The 26,602-nt window shown below is 35.8% G+C and overlaps 1 protein-coding gene across 1 annotated transcript; it reads left to right on the top strand.

Moving 5' to 3' along the window:
- Positions 1 to 3,899: 3,899 nt before the first annotated feature.
- On the top strand, positions 3,900 to 25,382 carry TRIM58 (tripartite motif containing 58). Its single transcript, XM_072638376.1, has 6 exons — positions 3,900 to 4,343; positions 12,332 to 12,427; positions 13,424 to 13,654; positions 18,422 to 18,444; positions 18,592 to 18,692; positions 24,853 to 25,382. The coding sequence occupies exons 1-6, from the start codon at positions 3,900 to 3,902 to the stop codon at positions 25,380 to 25,382; spliced, it is 1,425 nt and encodes a 474-aa protein (XP_072494477.1).
- Positions 25,383 to 26,602: the final 1,220 nt, after the last annotated feature.

Raw genomic sequence — 26,602 nt, 5'->3', positions numbered from 1 at the left:
GATAAACTTAGCCCTTCACAGCAATGCAAAGACCTAAAACATTCCCAAAGGACTCTTGATGCAAAATGCAATTCACATCCAGAGAAAGAACTATGGAGTTAGAACATAGAATGAAGTGAACTATTTTCTCTTGTGTTACATTTTGTTGTGGTTTGTTTTTTTTCTCCTGGTTTCTCCCATTTTTAAAAATTCTTCTGTGCAACATGACTAATATGAAAATGTGTTCAATAAGAATGCATGTGTAGAACCCATGTAATATTTCATGCCATCTTGGGCAGGAAGGAGGGAGGGAGGAGAGAAAACTTAAAACTTATGGAAATGATTGTTGAAAACTTAAAATAAATAAATAATTTTTAAAAAAGAGCCTACACATCATCTTTCAAGGAATTATCAAAGAAAACTGCCTTGATATTCTAGAATCATAAGGTAAAATAGAAAATTTAAGGATCCACCAATCACTTCCTGAAAGAGATCCCAAAATAAAAACTCCCAGGAATAATATATCCAAATTCTAGAGCTCTCAGCTAAAGGAGAAAATATTGCAATCAGTCAGAAAGAAATAATTTTAGTATTATGGAATGATAGTCAGAATAATACAAGGTTTAGCCACTTCTACATTCAAGTTTCAGATAGCTTAGAATATGATATTCCAAAGGGCAAAGGGGCTAGGGTTACAACCAAGAATTACCTACACAGAAAAACCAAGTATAAGCTTTCAATGAAAAATGGAAATTCAAAGAGATAGAGGACTTCCAAGTACTCTTAATGAAAAAATCAGAATGGGTAGATGATATTTGTAATTCATTGAGACATTTCTCATTATTAGAACAAGTATATATTTATAGAGGGCACAAGTATGAACTGAATTTGAAAGGATAGTATTTAAAAAATAAAATGTAGTGGTGAGAGGGGAATGTACTGGGAGAAAGGGAGAGGTAGAATGGGTAAATTATTCCTCTTAAGAAAGACAAGACAAAGCTTTTACAATGGAGGGGAAGAAGTAATTGAGGGAGGGTAAGTGAACTTTACTCTCATCATAATTGGCTCAAAGAGAAAATACATACAGACTCAATTGCATATAGAAATCTATCTTACCTTACAGGGAAATATGAGGAGAATGGAATAAGAGAAATGTGGGGCAGATAGAAGGGAAGGCAGATTGAGGGAGGGTTTAGTCAGAAGTAAAACACTTTTGAAGAAGGACAGGGTGAAAGGAGAGTGAGAAAAGAATAAATGGGGGGAATAAGAGGGAAGGACAGCAACTATAACTGAAAAAAATTGTGAATCAAGTTTTTCTGATAATGGCCTCATTTTTCAAACATATGGCTAGCTGAGTGAAATTCATAAAAATAAGAGCTATTCTCTAACTAATAAATGATCAAAATGTGATCAGTTTTCAGAAGAGTAATGAAAGCTATCTATAGACATGGAAAAATATTCTACCTCACTATTGATTGTGGAAATGTAAATTAAAACAATTTTGAAGTACTAGCTCATACATATTAGATTGGTTAATGGGAGCGAACAGGCAAATGACAAATGGTGGAGGGAATGTGGGAAAAATGAGAAATTAATGCATTATTGGTGGAGCTGTAAACTGATTCAATAATTCTGTAGAGTAATTTGGAACTATGTCCAAATGGGTATAAAAGTATGCATACCCTTAGAGCTAGGAATGCTACTACTTGGTTCGTATCCCAAAAGAGACAAAAAAAAGAAAAGGACATATATGTACAAAAATATTTATAGCAGCTCATTTCTGGGGGCAAAGAATTCGAAATTCAGGGGAGACTCATCAATTGGGAAATGGCTGAACAAGTTATGTCATGTGATTATGAGGGAATACTATTGTATTTTTACTATTGTGAAGGAATACTATTGTGTAAGAAATGGGGAGCAGGATGCTCTCAGAAAAACCTGGAAAGACTTGCATGGGCAAATGACATGTAATGTGTACAAATTAACAGCAATATTGTAAGATGATCAGCTGTGAACGACTCAGTTCTTCTTAGCAGTGCAAGAATCCTTCAGTTCTGAAGGACTTATGATGAAAAATGCTATCCATTCCCAGAGAAAGAACTGATACTCTCTGAATACGGATTGAACCATACTTTTTTTGTTAAACTGTCTTTATTTTTCTTGTTTTTTTTTTTTTTTTTTGGTTTATGTTTTCTTTCACAGCCTTTTACAGATATACTTTTTGCATGATTACACATGAATAACCTATATTGAATTGCTTGCCTTCTCAGTGAGGGGAAGTCTAAAGGGAGGAAGGGAGAGAATTTGGAACTCACAATTTTAAAAAACTAATGTTGAAAATTGTTTCATATATAACTGGGGAAAACTTAAATACTAAGTAAAAACGGAAACTATGTATGTGTTTCATAATAAATATATCTAATACTTATGTACCAAAAAAATTTCGTCCTCCCTCTCAAGGAAAAGTCCTCAACTAGATCTGTCCAAGTAGAGGAGAGTGACATTGGATTTACCAGTATTAAAAATTCAAAAAAGAGAAATCATAATAACGAATAAACATATGATGTTATTACAAGCTATTTTATCTACATGTATACCTATAAAACCAACAACTTAACCAAAACAAACTCATATTTATAAAAATATAAAATATGCAAATTAGCAACAAGAAAGAGAGATTTTAAACAAAAGAGACTTAAACATAATATTTTAATGACTATGCACATTTACTTATATTAGTAGAGCAAGGTTATTTAATATTAGCAAAACTGTACACTTAACCATATTTATAACAAAATCAATAAAAATTCTATACTATTAAATGCATAAAAAGCTGTTTTGGCAAAATACTATACCCATTTCTGTTAAAAGATAAGAAAACAGAAATAAATATATCTATCCTTAAAATGATAAATAGCATATTTCTTAAACCAAGAGTTATGTAACACATATATGTATCAGAGATACTAGAATCCTTTCTATATATTCAGATGTTAAAAAAAGGATGTGTGGGTTCTTGGTGTTAGCATTTACCTTCTCCATCACACTGGGGCTCAGGATCTCCTGCTGGTTTGCTGAGGTGGGGCTTGCTGTTGGCTTGCTGTGACAATTCCACCCTGAACTGAGTTCCCCTTTCACCTAAGTGAGATTTATTTCTTGCTGATTCTCTAAGCTTCTAGCTGATTCTTTAAGTTTCTTGGGCTAAAAGAGTGTTTAACCATGTCTTTTTGCTGGTTCTGCTTTTCCAGGATTTATTTTGGGTCTACTTAACCATTTAGATAACAAAGTCAAGTCCTCAGACTGGAGAAAATTTAAAAGAATTATATTTATTCTGTCCAAGTTTAAGAAGTTTCACTAATTCTCTAGCATTAATAGCAATAGCAAGTTTGTGTAAGTCTAGAACTTGATCTAGTGATCTGTCCATTGCAGCACACTGTATTTATTAATTAATAAAGAATATGAAAAATAAATAAAAATAATGAAAATAAATTAAATTAGTTGAAAATAATAAAATGAAGCTGATGCAAAGGCATTATAGAAAATATTGTAATCAGTTATTTATCTCCACCAAGAATGGGATAATATCTTATATCTTCACTGAGTCTTTGCAGTGAAATATAAAGTATTGATTATGAATGTTAAAAGTTTTCATGGCCAGAAGAGATAAATGGAATGTTGTGGAGGTCTTTAAAAATGAACAGAATTGATTTCTCAGTGGTATGACTTAATTTGGCATTTGTCTAGGGGGCATGGAAAGAAACACATGAAAGAAATACATTTCTCAAATTTCCAAATGTCCCTGTCTTTTTATGCACATTGGATCATAACCCTCCTTTATTCAAAATAAGGGAGGGACCAGTACAGTCAGGTTGGTAAGAAATAACAGCTGCTATCAGAAAAGCCAGGCAGTGGGTGTGTTGATGTTGGGAAAAGCAGCAGCCATGGCTACAAGTTTTCCTGTAGAGAGACTGAAGGAAGAAGCAAAATGTTCAATCTGTCTGGACTTCTTAAAGGATGCAGTCAGTGTGGACTGTGGCCACAGTTTCTGCCTCCAGTGCATCACTGAATTCTGTGAGAAATCAGACAGTTCTCAAGGGAATGTCTACTCCTGCCCGCAGTGCCGGAGTCAATTTCAACAGGGTAGCTTTCGTCCCAATAGACAACTAGCCAGCATGGTGGAGAGCATCAAGCAGTTGAGTTTAAGCTCCGGTACAAAGAAAACCTGGTTATGTGAGATTCATAAAGAGGAGCTGATCCATTTTTGTGAAGATGACCAAATCCCATTGTGCTGGATCTGTGACACTTCCCCAGAGCACAGAACCCACAAGACCATTTCTCTAGAGGAAGCTACCAGAAACTATAAGGTAAGAAATATATCCCTCTCCCTCAGACATGATCAGGGTTGGAGAGAGGAGTTCAATTTAATATAACAACCTTTATGAGTCCTTGGTGAGTGAAAAGCATAGTTTAATGCGCCAAAGGAGATTTTTTTTTAAATTTAGATATTAGATCTCTTGCCCTCATGGAGTTTATAGTGTACTGGTAATGTAAGATGTAGGTACTTATTACATGCAATATTGCAAAAATATATTAGAAAGGTAGAAAACAAAATGCTGTGTGATGAAAAGGTGAAGTGTGTTACTCTTGGGGGAAATAAGGAAAAACTTACTGGATTTGGTGGCATTTAATTTGACTTTCAAAGATGGGTTAGAATTTAACAGGAGAGGTGAAGGAAGATGGTCCAGATACAAGGAAAACCAAAGAAGAGACCAAGGCAGGAAATCAGAGGACATGTTCTAGGGTCCAAAAAAATTCTCAAGTAGCTGCAGGATAAAGTGTGTGTGCTGTTACTGTGAGTTAGGAAAGAATTTCCTAAGAACAAAATTTAGGATTTTTGAAGTGATTTATAGTTCAAATGAGCAAGTATAGATTTCAATGTAACAGCAATATTACTTCTGGTGAAGGCAATTAATTTTTTTTTCATAGTCACATCTGAAAACCAAGGGAAGTAGAGACGTCACCAAGTGATCTTTTGGTAATATCACATACAAAGATGACAAACTGCTTTTCTCACAACAAGGTTATGAGATAGATAACAGTTAGTTTCCATAATTTTCCATAATTTCCATAATGATAAAACAGACTCAAAGAACTTAAATGATTCATACCTAGGTTTCTCAATGTGCCGCTCCACAGGATAGTCTTTGACTTAATTTCTGATTTTGTTTGCCAGCATATCTCCTGAATATGTACTCCAGTTATTCATTTGGTTCCTGCCTGGGATCCACTTCTATTATTTGCACTTATTCTTTTTTTTCTTCCTCTTTTCCTTTTGCTCTTGATCCTATTCCCTCCCATCTTCAGGAACTTGCCCCTTCATTCATCTCTCTTGCTCTAATTTTCAACTTTTGTTTATTCACTGGTTTGTTCCCTGCTGCCAACAAACATGGCCAGAACACCCCCATATTTATAGAGAAGAAGTAAAAATGGTTTGCTTGATATTACCAACCCCTCAAGCTATCATCTCATATCCCTCCTCCTTTTAATCACAAACTTCTAGGGGATAAAAGTACTGCCTAGATTCATTCCCTTCACTTTTTCACTTCTTACTTATTTCTCAAGTTCTTTCATTCTGGCCTAAACTCTATCCTTCCACTGAAATAGCTTTCTCCAAGATGATCAATGATTTCCTCATTGATAAATACATATTTTAAAGGTCTCACCCTTCTTGATTTCTCTGCTACATCTTATATGTTTGATCAATCCCTATTCCAAATACTCTTACCTGCTTGGGTTTTTGTGATATTGTTTTGTCATGATTCTCTTCCTAGCTGTTGAACCTTTCCATCTCAATATGCTCTGAAGGCATATCATCTATGTACCAACTTCGGTGCATAAATGCACCTCAAGACTCTTCTCTACCTCTTCTTCTTCTATACTCTTTCACTTGGTGACCTCATCAGTTTCCATGGGATCTCTCTATCTGCACATATACATGTATTTCTGTATGTGTGTATACATGCATACATATACATATATATACATATATATATATATATATATACATATGTGTATGTATGCATATATCTCTATATTTTTTGGCCTTATCTATCTTCTGAGCTCCTGAGCATCTATCTGTAGATATTCCACAGATATCTGAAACTCAGTGTGTCTAAAATAGAATTCATTATCTTCCCCCTTTAGAACACCTCTCCTTTTAACTGTTTTTCGTTGAAGACATCACCATTTTTCACATATTTGCAACCTAGAAGTTATCCTTAATGCTTTATTCTCTCATTAACCCCCCCCACCGCCATATCCAATCAGTTACCAAGTATTGCCAATTCTATCTCCTCAACATCTTTCATAACTTCCCTCTTCTCTCTGCTCAAACCATAATCACCCTAGTGGTAGCAGGTAGGTGGTGCAGTGGACAGAGCACCAGTGCAGGAGTCAGGAGGACCCGAGTTCAAATCTCACCTCAGACACTTGACACTCACTAGCTATGTGACCTTGGGCAAGTCACTTAACCCTAATTGCCTCATCCTGGGTCATCTCCAGTCATCCTGATGAATATCTGGTCACTGGATTCAGATGGCTCTGGAGGAGAAGTGAGGCTGTTGACTTGCGCAGCCCTCCCTCACTCAAAACAAAATCAAGTGCAAGTCATGTCATCATTTCTTTGATGGCGTTGTCTTCTTTGGCAATGAAGGATGATCACACACACACAATCACCCTAGTCCAGGATTACATCAGCTCTTGCCTTTGTTGGTGTTCAGTCATTCAGTCATCTCTGTCTCTTCATGACCCAATGGACTATGGTCATGCCAGACCCTTCTATCCTCCACTGTCTCACAAAGTGTTTCCAAGCTCATATTTATTGCTTCCATGACACCATCTATTCATCTTATCATCTGCTGTTCCCTTCTCCCTTTGCCTTCATGCTTTCCCACCACCAGGGTCTTTTCAAATGCATTCTGTTTTCTTATAGGGAGAGGTGGGTTAAAGGGGGAAGATAATGAATTTTATTTTAATCACACTGAGTTTCAGATATCTGTGGGACATTTAGAGATAGATGTTCAGGAGCTCAAGAGATGGATGAAGAGTCTGAATGAATATCTCTAAGTGTTGACTGATTTTATCTCCTTGAGAGTCCACAGGACTGTCAAAAGCCTTCTTCAACACCATAAGTGGAAAGTATCAGTTCTGTGATGTTCACTTTTCCTTGTAGTCCAGCTCTTACGTCACACTATTAGAAAAATCATAGCTTTGACTACACAAACCTTTGTTGGCAAGGTGATGGCTCTACTTTTTAGTGTGTTAGCTAGATTTGCCATAGTTTCCTTTACAAGGAGCAAGTATCTTTTAATTTCATGACTACAGATGCCATCTGCAGTGATCTTTGAGTCCAAGAATATAACATTGTACACAACTTCCATTTCTTCTCTCTCAATTTGCCAGCAAGTGATAGGTCAGTTATCATAATCTTAGTTTTATATATTTTTCTTTTTTATGTGAACCTTCAAGCCATCTTTCACATTATCCTCTTTCATTCTCATCAAGAGGTTTCTTAATTCTTCATTTTCTGCCATCAAAGTGCCATCTGCTTATCTAGGATTGTTTATATTTCTCCCGGCAACCTTAATTCTGACCTTTGATTCATCTATCCTGGCATTTTGTATGATGCACTCTGCATATAAGTTAAAAAATAAGGTAACAATATGCTGTCTCATCATACTCCTTTTCCAATCTTAAACCTGTCAGTCTCTCCATGTTCATTTCTAACTGTTGCTTCTTGACTTACATACAGATTCCTCAGGAACCAAATAAGATGATCTGGTACTCCTTGTCTCTTTGAGGACTTGCCACATTTTGTTGTGATTCATGCAGTCAAAGTTTTTGGTGTGGTCAATGAAGCAGAAGCAGATGGTTATTTTTTGTTTATTTGTCTGTTTTTACTAGAATTTCCTTGCTTTCTCCATAATTTAGCAAAATGTTGGCAATTTGGTTTCTAGTTCCTCTGTCTTACCAAAACCAGACTGCTGTTTTGTTAATTCTTGCATAGCTTGAAGAATCTTAAGCATAACCTTGCTAGTGTGTGAAATAAGAGCAATTGTTTGATAATTTCAACATTCTTTGACATTGTTCTTCTTTAGGATTGGGACATCAGCTGATCTTTTCCAATCTAGTGGCCACTGTTGAGTTTTCCAAATTTACTGGCATATTGAGAGCAGCACTTTAACAGTATCATCTTTTAGAGTTCTAAAAAGCTCAGCTGGAATTTTATCACCTCCATTAACCTTATAATTAGCAATGCTTCCTACGGCTCACTTAAATTTGTTCTCCAGGGTGTCTGGATGATATTAAAATCTTTCTTGTATAGTTCTATACATTCTTACTCCCCTTAATCTTTTCTACTTCTGTTAAGTTCCTGCTCTTTTCATCTTTTATCATGCCCATTTGTCATGAAACATTACCTTGATAATTCTAATTTTCTTGAAGAGATCGTTTGTCTTTCCCATCCTATTGTTTTTTCCTATTTCTTTACATTGTTCATTTAAGAAACCCTTCTTTATTCTTTACTGTTCTCTGTAATTCTTCATTCAGTTGGCTACATTTTCCCCTTTCTCTTTTTCCCTTCCTTCTTTCCTCAGTTATTTGGAAACCCTCATCAAACAGCCATTTTGTTTTCTTGATTTTTATTTTTCTTCGGGATGTTTATTGTTGCTGTCTCTTGCACAATATTGTGACCCTCTGGGCATAGTTCTTCAGGCACTCCATGTATCATATCTAATTCCTAATATCTATTCATCTCCTCTACTTCATATTCATTAGGGATGCTACTTAAATTATACCTATACAGTCTGTTGGTTTTCCCTACTTTCTTCAATTTAACTCTGAATTTTGTAATAAGAAGCTCACAATCAGCTCCAGGTCTTCTTTTAAAGAGTTTCTCTTTTGCCTCCAAAATATATCCCTTGCTTAAACCATTGCAGCAGGATGCTACCTCTCAAATCTATCTTCCTCAGAGAAGCCAGATTGATATTTCTTAGACACGTCTGACCACATCATTTCTCTGTCTAAAAAATTCAGTTCTTGTCTGTTTGGTATTTAAATGTTTTTTCCATCTGGCTCCAGACTATCTTTTTAAGCTGATTACACATTATTCTTCCTCATGCTGTATAGTCCAGACAGGCTAGACTTATTCCTGTATATGATTTTCCAGCTTTCCTTTGTATAGATATCCCTCTCTTTAGAATGTTTTCCTTCTTTTCCCCTAGTTGTTTCTCACTTTTGTGTCAAATTTCAAGCACCCAACACAGAAATTGTTCCATAGTAGTTGGTGCTTATTATGTATGGACTGATTGTATTATAACCATTTTGATAAAAGTCTTTCTAAAATTTGTTACATTTTATCCCCTCCCTTCTCATACAGGCTTTGAATATCAACTTCTTCTTAGTGACTCAGAGCCATCAATGTGTACTTTTTTTTCACATTGATATTATACAGTCATGTCCTCAGGATCTATGGAGAGTATAGGGCATTTTTGCATCTACCATAAATAGTCCCAGACTTCTGTTTCTCATAGTATTTTTTTTCCATTTTAGTTTACTTATGAACTTTCACTTCTTTCTGATCTCAATGCCCCAGACTGTAGCAGTTCTGTCATTCTCCATCTTCTTGATTCTATGATTTGTAGTGCTTTGACCTGGAGGATTAGAATTGTGTGTAAAATAAGACCAGTATTTTTTCAGTGAAACTTCTAGGGGACTCTTTAAGTAAAGTTCATAAAGTTTTATTGGTTTCCCTGAAGCTACTTTGGTTCCACAGAGAACTTTGTCATTCGTTTTCTGGTTCTTGGATGTATTCCAAATGGTTGAGGACACCCACATTCTGGCTTCCAGATAAGCAGGGTATTACTGACATTGATAAAACCTATTCCTTATTTCTCTTACAAAAGAGGGCATATTAGGTTTCTTCCTGAGAGATAATTTGTTATAATGGGGAAAAAAGTCTGGAGCCTGGAGACAAGACCTTGGGTTCAAGGTCTATTTATAATGTTTATTACCTTAAGTAATTTTTAACTCTTTTCATTCCCAGTTTTCATATCTATAAAATGAAAATGGTATTCATGCTAAATTATCTTTCAAGACTTTTTTTTTGTGAGAAGGCCTTAAAAACTTCAAAGTCTAAAAATGCAAGTTATTTCATTCCTAAAATTCTTCTGTCAGGAGTTGTGAAGTTGATGTTATTTTCCTCTTCATGCTTCCATTTTTGGCAACGTTATTCCTGCCTGGTTCACGTCACTTTTTGTATATAGGATCCCTCAAGCTAACTCTGTAACTGAATCTATGGACTCACAAAGGGACTTTCCCATAATCCATAAACATGAATAATAATAATGATAATTACCAATTATTTCTTATATCCTGAGTTACTCTCTTGAATAAAAGAACTTTGACCAATGTCTTGTGAAGTTATCTTCACTTTTAATATTTTATTGAGAAGGGGGAGGGAAAGGAACCATTATGGTGAAAGTTCCTAAAATTTCTGCTTAGGGATCTAGTGTCATGGGAATTTACTAATTATTCCTTAAAGAAATTGTCCCATCTCAGATATATTCATGGCAAGTATATAGAGCAGTCAAGAATAAAAGTTTGAACTTTGTTTTGGAGGCAATAGCCACTTATTTGAGCCACTTTTAAGCAAACATGGCCAGATATAGATACAGGAAAAATTACTCTGCAAACATCACTAAACACAGACTAGAAAAAAAAGGAAATATAGAGATGAAAAGATCTGTTAGGAGACTATTGTAATAGTTGAGGTGAATTGAATATGAGATGGCAATGCAATGAGTAAAATATGAGAGATGCTGTAGGGCTCGATAATTAATTAGATGAATTAAGTGATTGAGGGGTAAGAGCCCAAAATAACCCTCATTTCTCTTTTAAAAAAATATATTCCAAGCACTACAGATGTAAAATGCTTTGTCTGTTTTAAAATGTGGTTTCTTTAATCCGTTAGCTTTGCTTAAATTTTTTTTTTTACTTTACTTTTTACTGCTGTGAAGGGTTCATTGGTGGTAAGAAAGGGATAGAGAAGAAATCAGGAAGAAATAACTCTCCTCTCTTCTCTGATTTCTATATTCTCTAACATATTTAGCACTTTATTGTATATTATCTTATTTTCTAATTATTTCTTTGTTTCCCCAAATAAACTGTAAACTCCTTGTGGGACTATTTATATCTTCATAGGGATTGTGTTCTATATTTACCTTACCTTTTCATGTTGTTGAAGAATTGGATTCATACTCTAAACACTCAGTGAAAAAATGGTTAAGATAGAAAATGTTAATAATAATTTAAATTTACATAGCATTTTATAGTTTAGTGCAGCACTTTCTTAGAACAGTCCTCTAAGCAAATTACCAACCTCATCTTACAGATGATGAATCTGAAGACTGAGGGTAATTAGGAATGACTGAACTAATGTGGTGGAGGTACTCATTCCCTCATGTCACTACTGCATTAAGCTGTTTTTTTGACCTGCCTGTAGCAATTCTCTCCCTACCCCAGTTCAAATTCAGTTATCAAAGTGATTTTCTTAAAATGTGGGTCTGATCATGTCACTCCCCTACTCAATAAAATTCAGTGCCTTCCTAACACCTCTAGGATAAATCTGAAATCCTTTGGCATTCAAAATCATTCATAGCCTGGTTTTCCCTAATTTTTCAGTCTTCTACTTCACACACTCATATGTGCTTTTTGTTCCACTGACACTGGTTTCCTTTCTATCCTCATACAAAACAGTCCATCTCCCAAATCTGAGCAATTTCACTTCTATCTTCCACGAATAAAATATTCTTCTTCCTCATTTACAACTTCTGGATTCCCTGATTTCTGTTAGGTTCCAGAAAAAAATCCCATTTTCTACAGGAAGCTTTTCCCAGTCTCTCAATTCTAATTCTAGAGCCTTTTCTTCTGTTGATTATTTCCTATTTATCCCGCATAGAGTTTGTTTGTACACGGTAATTTGTAGATTGTCTCCCCTATCACAGGTGAGCTCAAGAGCAGAGACTATGTTTTGATTTTCCTTGTATCTCAATAATAAATACAGTGTCTGGCAAATAGCCGGCATGCAATGAATGTTTATTGATGAATTGATTGACACCTATACAGAAGATGTATTTGTTTAATTATTGTTTTCATATAAATTCATGGATCTCTTTCAAATCTGCCATGACTCCTTAGGGGACTATGGGCTGTGCTTGGGAGCCATTTCCTGACTCAGTTTCATCCTGGTCCCTGGGCATTGCCAAGGAATCTACCAGCTGGTTTTCTACTATAGGTAAAGGTCCAGTCGGCTTTAGAACATGTGAAGAAGGAGATGGAAGAAGTGTTGAACCAGGAAACCAATGTTGGGAAAAAAATAGTCATTTGGAAGGTAAGAAGAATTCCATGTTTCAATCCTTTTCAGAGAGCCTTGTTGAGGGTGTGAAGAGAAACTTTAATATCCTGTCCAAATGGTGTGGCCCACATTGATACCCAGGGAGACGGAGATTATTTCATTTTTATCTTTGTTTCCTATTGCCTAACACAATGCTTAGTACATGATGGGTTCTTAATTAATGCTGAACTGCTGAAATTAATGAGATTCATTTGTGGTGTAGCAGAAGGAACAAGAATTTTGGAATCACTGGAGTTGGCTCTAATCCTGTCTCTGCCATTTTGTGCATGACACTTAATAAGTCATTTAACTTTTCTGGGTCTCAATCAATAAAAATGAGGAGTTTGGATTAAATGACCTCTGAAATTCCTTCTAGTTCTAAATCTGTAGTCTTATGAATATGAGGCCCAGAGAATTTAAGTAACTTGTCTCCAAGGTTACAGAGGCACTAAGTACCCAATCCAGCATCCTTCCCAATAGGAAGTTATCACTCAATGCATAAAAGACTCATCATTGTGAAAAAAATTATAATGTTGAATGTGAAAACATGAATAGAAGAGATGGTGAAACGTCATATTTGTAATTTTTTTTGCTCCAGGCTCATTCCTAAAATATCCAAGTCAAATAGGGAATAATATTCCGGTTTCTTTGCCTTTGAAAGATATCCATTCTCAAATTCTTCTTGTCACCTCTTACAAATTCAATGACTCTAAGAAAATTCTTCTTGCCTTCATGCTATAGCTTATTTTCTTCATTTCTTGTTCTCTCCTCATTAGAGATGTAGATCATCTGATACTGTTATGACATCTTGTTTCAAAAATTGTTGTTATAAAATGGCATAACCTTTTCTTACTCAAGTTGACAAAAATTAGCTCCTTTAATCTCTCCTCTCAGTTCAGTTACCATATCAGTGGTTCTGCTTGGAGCGTATTCAGTCTTGTCCATATCCTTGAACACACAGTAATTGCTTACCCGTCATTTTTGTTCCTACAGGAAAAGGTGGAGCTGTGGAAACATCGATTCATGTTGGAGTTTCAGAAACAGCATGGATTTCTGGCTCTGGAGGAGCATCAACAGCTGCGCAAATTAGAAGAGGAGGAGAGAGTGACCATACAAAAATTGAAGGAGAGCAAGGCCAAACTGGCTCAGCAGAGTCGAACCCTGAGGAATTTAATTGTGGAGTTGGAGAAATGTAGTCAATGCACAGCTTTGGACCTACAAGAGGTGAATTTTAGAGAGAATTAATTAGAGGGAGGAAGAGGATACTAAGACATGAATATAGAATCATAGAGCTGAAAGGAGCAAAGATATAACCATATCTCCTATTCTCCATAAAGTATTGAGTCATATTTTACACCCCCAAACTCATGAAAAAGTTATAGCTCTTCAAGTATACACTTCAGTGACTGACATTCAGTCAATGGGGAAAATACACCAAGAAATTCTAAGCCTGAAAGAGATTTTCATTCAATAATCTTCTCCTTTTCTAGATGAAGAAACAGAGGTCTAGTAGGAAAGTGACTTGTCTATGGTCACTTAGCCAGCTAAGACGAGAGCCAGAACTAGAAATCAGGTATATTAGATACTCATTCAGTGACATTCCTACTATACTGCACTGTCTACTAAAACATCCCACCTAGATATCAATAATCCCTACTTTTTATCAGATAAATGCATTCTGTCACAAGGTCTCATCATCCATTCCACTGTTAGCAGTCCTTGACCTAAGGAAGTTCTTCATGACTAGTCTGATTTTCTTAATTTACAACTTAAATCTACTTCTTTTTTGCACATTGGACTAGAATATCTGCAGTAGGTGCTATATGATGAGGTTGTAAAACAGAGAGCCACATAGTCTCAAGTTTCATGGGCTTGTGATCTGGATGGGCAAACAAGATATGGAGCAAAGAGCGAGTAGTCATTGTAGTAGTGGGCACAGACTTAAGTGAAGAGGGCAAAGAGGAAGGGAGCATGGGTCAGAGGCTATTTTCAATCCCACTATGAATATTCACAAATCTCAATACTCAACCCATACATTTAAGTGGTGATGGGCATGTCACCATGACAGCGCAACCAGTAATATCGATGACATAGTCTTAGCTAGCCCACTAAGTGTGTCACTATGATCTCATTAATCTCTACTACTCTTATATCTGTCACTTGATCTGTTCTGAGCCTAAGAGCTGGCCTGGTAGGATACTTTAGCCAAAATTTGCACATGTGAGGACTCTTTTCAATCCTTGTTTTCCCTGAATTACCTTTTGAGCCTATTAATCATTTTCCCCCTCTCCTTTAGTCTTCAAAAATATCACACTATCTTGATCCATCTCCTACCTTCACAATCATTTTATTCTCTGTCTGATTCTCAAATATGCTTAAGATTATGTTTCTTAAGATGCACTCCTTTCTCTACAGACAACTTATTCTCTCCCAGGATTTCAATAAATCATCTCTGTGCAGATGATTTCCAAATTTCTATTGCCAGACTCCATCTCTAACTGTTCAAAAGATTTCTTCATCTTCTTGTCCCACCAGTTCCTTCAATTCCAGAAGTTTAAAAAAAGAATCCATTATCTTTCCCCAAGACATGAGAATCCTCTTTATTTCAATATTAGCAATCATACATGTTTAAAACCTTGGGACTTCATTTCATATTTTATCAAGAAACTTGACATTATATACCTGATGAGCTCTTTCTTCTCTTTAATTCAAATTCTCTCTACTTTGCCTCCCACTATTTTTTCATCTGCTTTGATCTCTGAGGAAGAGTTGGTCAATATCCTTGTCAATGCCTACCTGCACTTGTTCTCTCAGTCCCATCTCTGCCTATAATCTTCAGGGATATTGAACTTCAATTATGCCTTGTATGTATTTCCTAATTTCTCTTTATCCAATGCCACCCATTCTGCTGCCTATTAACCTCCTGGCCTAACCTATTCTTTAAAAAAACCTTTTGCATGACACTGTCAACTTCTCAAGCTATTATCAAATCTCTCTCTTCCCAATATTTATCTCTCATCTCTCCTACCCAATTTCCTAGAAAAACACTATCTAAATTCCTTATCTCCACCTCCTCATATCTCATTACATTACAACTCCTTGCAATCTAGCTTCTGATTTCCCCATTCACCTGAAACAACTCCCTCTAAGATTCTCCAACATTTATTTTCCCCAAAATATGTTTTAGGATATCCTTTATTTTTATACCATTAAAATTCCCTACCACTATCCTTTCACTTCCACTTTCCCAAAGAGCTATCCATTATAACAAAGAATTATGTTAAAGAAAGAAATAAAGAGGAAAAAAAAATCTGCAAAACCAAACAGTACATAAAAAGCAGAAAATATATGCAATATACTACTGTGGTCCCCTAATCTCTGAAAAGGAGAAAAGTAGGGCTTTTTCTATTTCTCCTTTAGGGATAAACATTTTCTTTACAATTTTAGACATTCATTCTCTGTTGTTTTGTGGAAATAATTGCTTAATTACTAAACCCAATGGCCTTTTCTCCATCCTTGTTTTTCTTGATCTTTTTCCAGTGTATGTTCCTGTAATCATCACCTCTTCATAAACATTCTCTCTTTTTTTGGTTCTCATAACAACATTGATCTCCTGATCTGCTACTACATGTCTGACCACTGAAATCTTGTCAGTCTCTTTTTCTTGATTAGCATCTGCATCCCAAGTACAAACATTAGCATCGCTAAAGATTTGGTCCTGGGTTCTCTTATTTCTTTGTACTCTCTTCACTAGGTGAACTTATAAGTCAGACTATTATCCCTGTACAGATGACTCCCAAATCTACATAATTCATCTCTCTCCTGAATATTGACCAGAAAGTTAACTTCAGGTCCTCAGTCTTTTTCACCTCCCACACTCTATCAGTTGCCATGTCTTATATATTCAATTTCTATAACATCTCTTGCATCTTTCCCCTTTTTTCATTCACACAGTCACCATACTAACTCAGATCCTTATCATGTTTTTCTTAGACTATTACAGTAGGCTCCTAATTGATCTCCCTGCACACAGTCTCTCCCTTATTCAATCCACTGTTTATAGTTTCAAAATTGTTATTTCTAAAGTATAGATCCAACCATATCACTTTTCTCAAAAATATTTTAGCCATTTCCCATTGTTTCTAGAATAAAATACAAACTCCTTTGTTAGATATTTGACACCTTTCAGAATCTAACTTCAGATTCTTTCTCCAGATTTATTACACACTACTCTCTCCTTTGTAGTCTTTAGTCTGCTTAAACAGGCCTACTTTCTGTTCTCCATATGGGTCATTTTATTTCCTATTTCTGTACCTTTGCACAAGCTTCCTCAAAATCTGGAATGTTTTCTCTCTTTACCTCCTTTTCTTGTAAACTCTTGTTCCATTCAAGGCTTATATCAAATAGTACCTCCATCAAGAGGCATTTGCTGATGCCCGTAGGTGTTAGTTTTCTCATTCTCTCCCAAAACTGCCTTGAATTTGCTTTGTTTCTATTTTGTACTTACACAATGTATGTATATTCTTATGTGTGTATATGTGTATAAGTATATGTGCATGTATACATACATACATACAATACGTACACACACAAGTATGTAGTATACCCCTAGAAGAATGTAATGCTTTGACAGCAGGAAATATTTCATTTTTGTCATATTCTAGGAACCTTATCATAGTTCCTAATGCACGTTCAGTATAAGCTTCTTGAGTTGAATTGAATTGAATATAGACAGATAAATGCAATTCAAGGAAGAATATGAGAAGAACAAAAGAGAAATTTAATTTGAAGAAAATTCAATGAGGGAGAGATTACTTTGAGCTGACTGGAAAATGTTGCTGCTATTCCTAAATGATACTTCTTACTTCTAGCATCTGTTGAGCCTTCTGTAACCAAAATAAGTCAGGCAGTCAAAACTCCTGGGATACTCTGACTTTGGTCTTAGCAAAATTATAAAGCTGATTCCAAAAAGCAACTACGGATTTTTTCTCTAGAAAAATTAACTTAAAAAAGTCATGATTATATAAACTATGGTAGAATGCTTAGCTAATGAACATACAGATGTATATCATAATTTATTTCTTCATGATGTAAATATAGCCCTTAGCAATAATATTAATGTATAAAGCACAAACCATTAATATCAATATTAAAATTGAGATCTAGTAGTCAAAACTCAAGAATTCCTTTCTATTACTTCCAATCAAACCAAGTCACATGAGATGATGAAGGTGGCTACTGAGTTGAGTCTTACATAAAGGAAAAGACATCAATGAGCAGAAATATGCTGAGAATACATTCCAATTCCTGGGGCATGTGCCATTGTGAAGCCATAGAGGTAGGAGAGAACATAACATAGAAATAAGACTATTCTAGTTTTACTGAACTATAGAGTACATAAAAAAGAGTAATGTCAAATAAAGCTAGAAGGTTGCATTAAAATCAGATTATGAAAGGCCTTAAATTTCTATTTAATTCCACAAACAATACAAAAACCATTTAAGTTCTTGAGCGGGAGACTGATGTTGTCAGAGCTATGAAAATTTATTAACAGCTTGACCTGGTCTAGATCTCTGATGTTCCCTGCTTAAGTAGTCTCTTAGAGTTGTGGCATTTAGGAAGTCATCCATTCTTCTAATGGTTGCTTAGAGAAGTACCATTCTCCCCCTCTTCCCCAGGAGCTATATTCATTGATCTAGAACCATAGGAAGTTGCCTGTTTGCCCAGAGGAAAGCTATCACTGTTCCAACATAATGGAACTGATTCACATAATATGGAAGGACAAGGGGGAGGGAATAAGAAATTACAGTATCTCTTTTGTATCAAAATTCATAAAAATAACTTTTCTATCCCTCTTTGTTTATATGCATCAGGATCTCATCTTTCAGGAAATTTTGAAAGCTTTTGAGATAGCCTTAACCCTATTTGTCTTCCTACAATACAATTGATAAGTTTTCCTCTCACCACTCTTTGTCTTCCTTTCCCCTCCAGAATGTTAAAGACATCTTGAGAAGGTAAGTCCTCATTCTACTTTTGTTCAGAGTACATGAGGGTTAGATATTATATGGATGAATCTGGAAGGAGATAGTAAGAACGTGGGAGAGGAGAATGCATTGATCTATGAAAAGTCAGAAGAGTCATGGGAAACTGTTTCTTTTTAGGAGTGAGAATATAAAATTCCAGGAGCCAGAACTCGTTTCCATAGACCTGAAGACAATATGTTGTGTACCTGGAATGATGATGATGTTCAAGAAGTATCAAGGTATACCTTAGCTTTATGAGGGTGGAGGGACCTGTATTTTGAAGTCATCCAAGATAACCATCATTGGTTTGGCATTTTGTACAGTAAAATCTCATGTAGAAGAATTGGGACAGATTATTCAGAACTAGACACATGTTTGAACTGTAGAATATAATATAAAAAAATACTTTTGTGTTGATCCTAAGTACCTACAGGTGATAACTACAGCAACAAGTAGAGAAAAAGAAAAAAAAAAGTCAGCCAGATCAAGTATGTTGTAGTGGAAAGGATATTGGACTTGAGTCAGGAGACTCTGGTTCTGTGGAGTTCTAGCTCTGCTGCTAAATAACTGTGTAACTGAAGGCAATTTATTTCACCATTCTAGACTTTTGTTATCTGTTTTGGAAAATCCATGGACTAGAGGGATGATCACTCTAATATTTTATAAATCACTGAGTAATTGATGTTTGAATTAAACAGTCCATTAATTTACATACAGATATAATATTGGAAGTTCATTGATTTAGAGGTAAAAGAAACCTTAGAAATCACCTAATCCAACCTTTTTGTTTTATAAAAAACAAACAAACAAACAACTTAATCTCAGGGAATATATGTCTTGACTAATGTCATTTAGTTAATGGCAGAATTGGGGCAATATCCTGGATATTCCAATTTCCTGACTGGCTAGAGTTTTTTCACACGATTAAAATTTTTGGTATCTTAACAACCTCATACAATGCCTACATGAAAAGAATCCAGATTGTGATATACTTAGTAATCATCTAGCCTCTCCTTTAAGATCATCAATGAAAAAGAACTCACCACTTCTCTAAGAAGCCCATTATACTTTGGGATAGCTCTAATTGTCAATACATTTTTCTTATCAAGCCTAAATTTCCCCCCTTATAACTCCACAAATTCTTTCTGGGTCTGTCCTCTGTGACCTTACAGAATAAGTCTAGTCCTTCTTTCACAAAATATCCCTTTAAATACTTGAAGACAGTTCTCATGTAACCCTGAATCATACATTCTTCAAGCTAAACATACCTAATTTCTTCAATTGGTCATCATACAACATGGACTTAAGATGTTGTACCATTCTCTCCATTCCATTATGAATGCTCTTAAGCTTATCAGAGTTCTTTTAAACCTTGGTACTCAGAACTGAACACAGTACTTCAGGTCTGATGAGGGCACAGTACAATAAGACTATTATCTTCCTGTTATTTCCTGGAAGCTATGCCATTCTTACTGCAGTCCAAGCTTGTACTGGCTTTTTGGTCTTCCATATAACACTGATTATTCATATTGAATGTTTAGTTCATGAACAACCCCAGACCTTTTACAGAATAACAGCTGAGTGTCCCTATTGTGTTTGTGAAGTTGGTTTTCTAGATTCATGGATTCATTTAGCACCACTGAAATTTCATCTATGTGAATTCAACTAGTGAAATAGTTTGTGACACCAAATAATTTAGAGTGTGACAATTGCTCTAGCTTGCATTTTGGATCTCTAAGATCCAATGCATAGTGTTATCTGCAAGTTTGACAAGCATGCTATTCATACCTTAAGTATATTGACATTAAACTATTAATTTACACACCTTGAGTCTGGATATTCAACCAGCTCTAAATCCATTATTGTCTAATCCATATCTTTGCATCTTATCAACAAGAATATTATGAGATAGTTTATGAAAGCTTTGCTAAAATCTAAGAAAACTACATCTTCAGTATTCTTATTATCTATTAGTATAGCAATCCTCTCAAAAACATGTTAGTAAGCATCTGAGGCCAGATTTGAACTCATGTCTTCCTAACTCCAGACCCTATGCTCTATCCACTATACCACCTATCTCACCATTAGGTGGCCCAGTGGATACAGTAGGGGGCCCGGAGTAAGGAAAACTCATGTATCTTCCTTAGTGCAAATCAGACCTTAGACACTAACTGTGTGACCCTGGGAAAGTCACTTAACCCTGTTTGCCTCAGTTTCCTTATCAAATGAGCTAGGGAAGGAAATGGCAAACCACTACAGTATATTTGCCAAGAAAACCCCAAATGAGGCCAAGAAGAATCTAAAATGACTGAAGGAGTCACTTATAACTCACTGTGCTCACATTCCAAAAGAACGGCAAGGTGGAGCCAATATAGTGGAGTAGCAGGAAGTATAGGTCAATTTCCCCTTCCACAACTCCTCAGAAGAGAATTAGAAAATGCACCAGATAAAATCTGGATGGGGAAAAAATCACAGTTAAAATCACAGTGAATAATTCTTTTTTCAGCCCAGGTCAGCATAGAGAGATAGAGAGGTATAAAGTTACTGGGTAGTGATCTAGTCAAAAACATGATATCCTATAAATAAATAGAATAAATGAATAGAATATGCAGGGAAAAATTATGCACCAGAGCAGGAAGAGGTCCTTAACCCTTACCAGAATACCAAGACGTTGCCTAGGGAGTAAGAACAGTTTTGTAAGCAAACAGTGAGCCAGTTTTGTTGGTCACCATCCAGTTCTGAGTGACAGATTTCAGGCAGATTGAGGAGGGGACCAACATCTAGGGATAGCATAAAAAGGGTAAATAGTGGTCAAGGGCCCCATCCTACGTACTGAACAAGGAAGAAGTTCAGAAACAATTAGAAATGGTGTGACTCTGATCAAAGAAGCAGAACAGGATATCATTTCCAACTTCTAGCCTAATCTGAAGCCTGTGAAAGAACAATTAGAGCAGAAAGATAGTGGCTGAGTCCAGCAGAAGTCAAAAGTTGCTCAGATCCAAACCCAGGTAAGGAACTTGCAAAGCTCAGATCCATCATACTTTTCCCTCCAATTGATCAATTTGGAAGCATTGAACGTTTTGCACAGGTCCCTAGCCCGAGCTGTCCCTAACATCCTACAACAATAGAATACTCAATAACCTAAGAAAACAACAAAAGAACTAGCCAAGAACTACTGGATTTGAACTCAGGTCTTCCTGACTCCAAGCTCAGTACTATCTATCCACTGAGATACCTAGCTTCCCTGGCTGCAATGAGTTATGGAAGAAAGAATTAGAAAAGGAATTAGTGACTTGGCACAAGAGATTAAACTTTCCTCAAGTTACAAACTCCCCGAAACTTAGACTGAACCAAACAGAAACTGATGACATAAGACAACCAGAAATGTTTTACATTATCAAATATTTTCCATGGTCAAAAGACTATGTAAGAAAAAAAGTGTCATGAACAAAATAACTGACCTTGAAAAAAGATTGAAGAGAAATAAAATGTCATTGGACTACTTGAAAGCCATGACCAAGGGGAAAAAAATAAAAGCTTAAATATTACTTCTGAAGAATTCTTTAAAAATCTGCCAAAATTTCTTAGAACCAGAAGGCAAAGTGGGGCTAGAATTTACCAGTTACCTTTCTAAGAAACCTCACCATTAAAACTTTCAGGAACATTGTACCCCAAATCCTGCACTTCTATGTCAAAGAAAAAATGTTGCAAATAGACTGAAAGAAAGAATTCAAGTACCAAGGAGCCACAATCAGAATCACACATAACTTAGCAGCCACTATTAGGAGGGAACAGAAGATTTCGAATATAATATTCCAGAAGGCAAAAGATAGTAGGCTTATAGCCAAGAATAATTTACCGAGCAAAACTAAATATGGGCGGAGGGCAGAGGTAGAAAGGAGACTTTTAATGAAATTGAACTCTTCCAAGCATTCCTGATAAAAAAGACCAGAAACTTAGAAGTTCTAACATAGGCATTTAAAAAAAAAGTAAAGGTGAACAAATAATCATATGTGACTAAGCAAGGATAAACTGTTAACACTTGAATATCAGTAGAGATTTCCCCTCTGAACCCTACCATCCTCAAGGACCATAGAGAGATACCGATTGGAAAGGCCTTGGAATGACTGTTAGGTCTTGATGTTAAAAGAAGAATGGAAAGGAAGGGGAAGAGGAATACAGCGCAGAGAGGGAAAGGAAAGGAAGTTTCAAAAATTATTTTGCATAATCAAGGTGTAAAAAGAAGAAGAGAGGAAGGAGAAAGGGAGGAGCAGGTGGCACTTCAACCTCACTCTCATCTGAACCTGGCAAAGGAGAATACACACACACACACACACACACACACACACACACATAATTAGATACAGAAATACATTTTATTCAATAGGAAAATAAGAAGAGAGGAGAAAGGGGAATACGAGGAATTGTAGATTAAAGGAGGTATGAGTCTCAAGTAAAACAAACTCTAAATAAGCATGAACAAAGATATTTATAGCTCTTTCAAAAGAGTGTCAAAGAATAGGAATCTGAGGGAATACACGTGAACTGGAGAATGATTGAACAAGTTATGGTACAGAAATGTGCTAGAATAGTATGAAACTGTAAATAATGGTGAAGGGGATGTTTTAGAGAAACCTTGGAATACACTGATGAACTGATGCAGAGTGAACTGAAAAAGAACCAGGAGAACAATTTATACAATTGCAACAGTCTTGAAAAGACAAACAAATCTGAAAGACTTAGGAACTCTGATTGCAGTAAAGACCAGCCAAAATTCCGGATGTCTAATGACCAAACATGTTACTCATCTCCTGATAGGCAAAGTACTTAAGCTGAAGAATGACATATGCATGCATGCATGCATGATATTAATATACATGTAATATATCCATATGGTTATGCACATACATATGTATGAATGCATGTATACAAGATTCACACAACACAGTTATAAGTACTTCTGTTATACACTTGTGAACACCTGTCAATATGTGCATGCATGTACTGATACATGTACTCATACAGACACACTTATGTATATATGTCTGTGTGTATACATACTTCCTTTTATACCTGACCAATGTGGAAATTTTTTTGCTTGATTATAGGTGTTCATAACTGGATTTTTATTTTCTTTTCATTCTCAACTTAGGGAGGGGTGGGGGGAAAGGAAAGTTTTTTATTGATTGGAAAAAAAATCAAATTTAAAAATTGGAAATAACACAATTTCAAAACAGTTGGCTAATTCAAATCAGTATGCAGCTGGATAGTCAATTGTACTTTTTTCAGTGTTGTGTAGATATAAAAACTTGTTGATCAACTGATTCTTTTACTTTCCAACTAATTTTTCTGACGCCAGCTAAGAGTGACCAAATAGCTGCAAGGTATTCTGACAAGACTTTGCCAAAAAGTAATAAACATTACCTCCTACTAGTAATAATTCCAATGAGAACTTTCATTATTTCTGTGCAAGTGGATGTGTGCTACTAAAGTGGATGTGTAGTAGGTTCTCAATAAAATTTTTGTTGAATTGACTTGGGGGAAAACTAAGAGAACAGTTTATACAATGACAATAATATTGTATAGACAAATTTGAAAGACTTGGGAATTCTGATCAGAGTAACAATCAGGCATGATTCTAGATAACTAATGATGAAATGTGTTACCCACCTTCTGATAGACAAAGGACTTAAATTGAAGAATATGAGATGTGTATGCCCATATGATAACATGCGCATACATGCATAATATATTCATATGCTTTTCAAATGTTTGAGTGTTCAAGGAAGATAAACACCTCTATGATTATACTTGCATTAGAGACTAGTACAAAAGACTATTTTTTATAGTTTATAGGTAAATTTCAGTAATTTAATACCAATAATAGTGTCATAGATTTCTTTCTGGAAGGTACCTTTGAAGATCATCTAACTCAAATCTTCGTTTTCTTTTTACAAAGGAGGAAATTGAAGTTCTGAGAGATTGTTAAATGACAAATTTTAAATTAACTGGACCTACATTAATGAAATCTTATTGCACATTTTATTTTACACATCAGATAATATGGGAATTAGAATATTTTCATAGCAATATATAATTATTCATCAGAAGCATCATTAAAGGAATATAGGGAGACTTAAAGGATAGGGGAAGGTAGAGATGTCCATTGTAGCATAAGGATTTCTGAGGAGGGGGAAAGGGTTATAATTAGGAATCACATGAATCTAGAATGTGCCAAGTGTTTTGTGGAGTAAGCTCACCTTTTGCATTTTCTCCTGTATGATGAGAAAGGGAGGAATAGAGATACTGAGCCCCCTTACCCTTGAATCCTGTAGTTTGGTCCAGTCTATTCTGAAAGATTGGTGTCCCATTCTATCACTTCTATATTTTTCCCTACAGTTAATGTCAGGTTGGATCCTGCCACAGCTCACCCCAGCCTTCACATGACTGAGGATCAAAAAAGCATTTGGGATGGAAATGTATGGCAGGAAGTTTCCAACAACTCAGAGCGATTTGACACATGGCCTTGTGTCCTGGGTATGGAGAGTTTCACCTCAGGAAAACATTACTGGATAGTGACTATGGGAGATAAGACAGAGTGGGGTTTAGGAGTTTGTCTGGATACAGCCCCGCGAAAAGGGGAGGCCACACCCTCCCCTGACAACGGAATCTGGGCACTGTGGCTGCTGGAAGGGAAGGATTACATGGTTCTTGCATCCCCATCAGTTCCGATTCTTCAAGAGAAACGGCCAAAAGGAATTGGAGTTTTCCTAGACTGTGAAGCTGGGGAAGTGTCCTTTTACAATATCACAGAAGAAAGTCACATCTATACATTCACCCAAGTGTTATCAGGAATCATTCGACCCTATTTCTTCATTTGTGACTCAACTCCTTTGACCCTAACAGAAGTGACAGAAGGGAAGAATTAGGTTATTTTTGCTCAGGAGTCCTTTTGTATATGTTCTGCCTCCAAGAATGCCACCTAAATCATCATAAAGAGAAACTACTCTCGCAAGGTTTTCTTCATGACAATGGAAGAAGAAAACTAGGTTCTAGTGCTAGGGAGGGCTTTGTGAAGTCACAGACTCTTTTCCCTGATATCATGAGAAAGATCACCTAAGCTAGCTTCATATTAAAAAGTTTAATTTCCTAGATTCTTCTCATAAGGAAAGAAAGATAAATTTGAATTCTCTGGATTGAGAAAGCACTTTGTTTCACTTTTGTAAATAGAAGCTATTTAACTGTGTGATTGATTTACTGATACTTCCTTTAAAAACATGCTGGTGAAAAAAATCCCCCTCTTCTTTGTATTATATGAAAGTAATTTGTTCTAGATATGTATATGTTAATTTATTTGTCATTAAAAAATTACTGTGACTAAAGGAGAGGACTTATAATCTTCAAAAGGTTTCCAATTTTTTGTGAAATTGATAGTAGGGTAGTTGTTGTTATTTGTTCTTCCTTCTTGAAAAGGACCTCCCATCAGGGAGGTGATATCATGACATGCAAGCGAATTGGATTTAAGTGAGGGAAGGCTATGCAAAGTCACAAGTCTCATTTTCTCCTCCAGAGCCATCTGGGTCCAGTGGAAAGATATCAGACAAGATGACTGGAGATGGACCTGGATGCAGTGGACGACCTTGGTCTTTTTAAGCTAAGGTCTTTAACAGGTCTCAATTTGACTGAGACAATGCCCTTTTAATGATTAAGGATAAGTGAGAAATGAGGCAAAGAATGGCCTCTTTTACCTAATCAAAAAAAAATTAATCTGGAAGAAGAATACCCTCAGGATTTCTGGCCAAAACAGAAACAATTGCTATTTGCACTCACTCTGAGCCACAGGACTCAACAATGACCAAGTGATGCTAGGGTTGGGACCTATTTTTGGCTAATCAATGAGAACCAGAGAGATTTGGATTTAAGGCATGGTTCTAAAGAAAGAAATCTAACAAATAAACTCCAAGATATTTTGTCAGTTTTCAGCTATCAAAATTTTTATTCCTTTGGACAAATCACCTACAGGTATGGGTATGATGCCCTATGTGGATGGAGGGAAGGAAAGGGAAAGGAAAGAAGAAATGAAGGAAGCAAGCAAGGAAGGAAGAAATGAAAGAATTGTGTTACCCAACCAGTCAGTTTCAATTGTGGG

The sequence above is a fragment of the Notamacropus eugenii genome, chromosome 2 (assembly GCF_028372415.1).
Source record: "Notamacropus eugenii isolate mMacEug1 chromosome 2, mMacEug1.pri_v2, whole genome shotgun sequence".
In the NCBI taxonomy this organism is placed as follows: Eukaryota; Metazoa; Chordata; class Mammalia; order Diprotodontia; family Macropodidae; genus Notamacropus; species Notamacropus eugenii.
The sequence above is the reverse complement of the archived record's forward strand: the minus strand, read 5'-3'. Positions and strand labels throughout refer to the sequence as shown.

Coding starts and splice junctions, on each gene's coding strand:
- TRIM58 (XM_072638376.1), top strand. CDS start 3,900: ATGTTGGGAAAAGCAGCAGCCATGGCTACAAGTTTTCCTGTAGAGAGA. Junction 13,655..18,421: donor CAGCTTTGGACCTACAAGAG/GTGAATTTTAGA, acceptor TTTCCCCTCCAG/AATGTTAAAGACATCTTGAG. Junction 18,445..18,591: donor GTTAAAGACATCTTGAGAAG/GTAAGTCCTCAT, acceptor GTTTCTTTTTAG/GAGTGAGAATATAAAATTCC.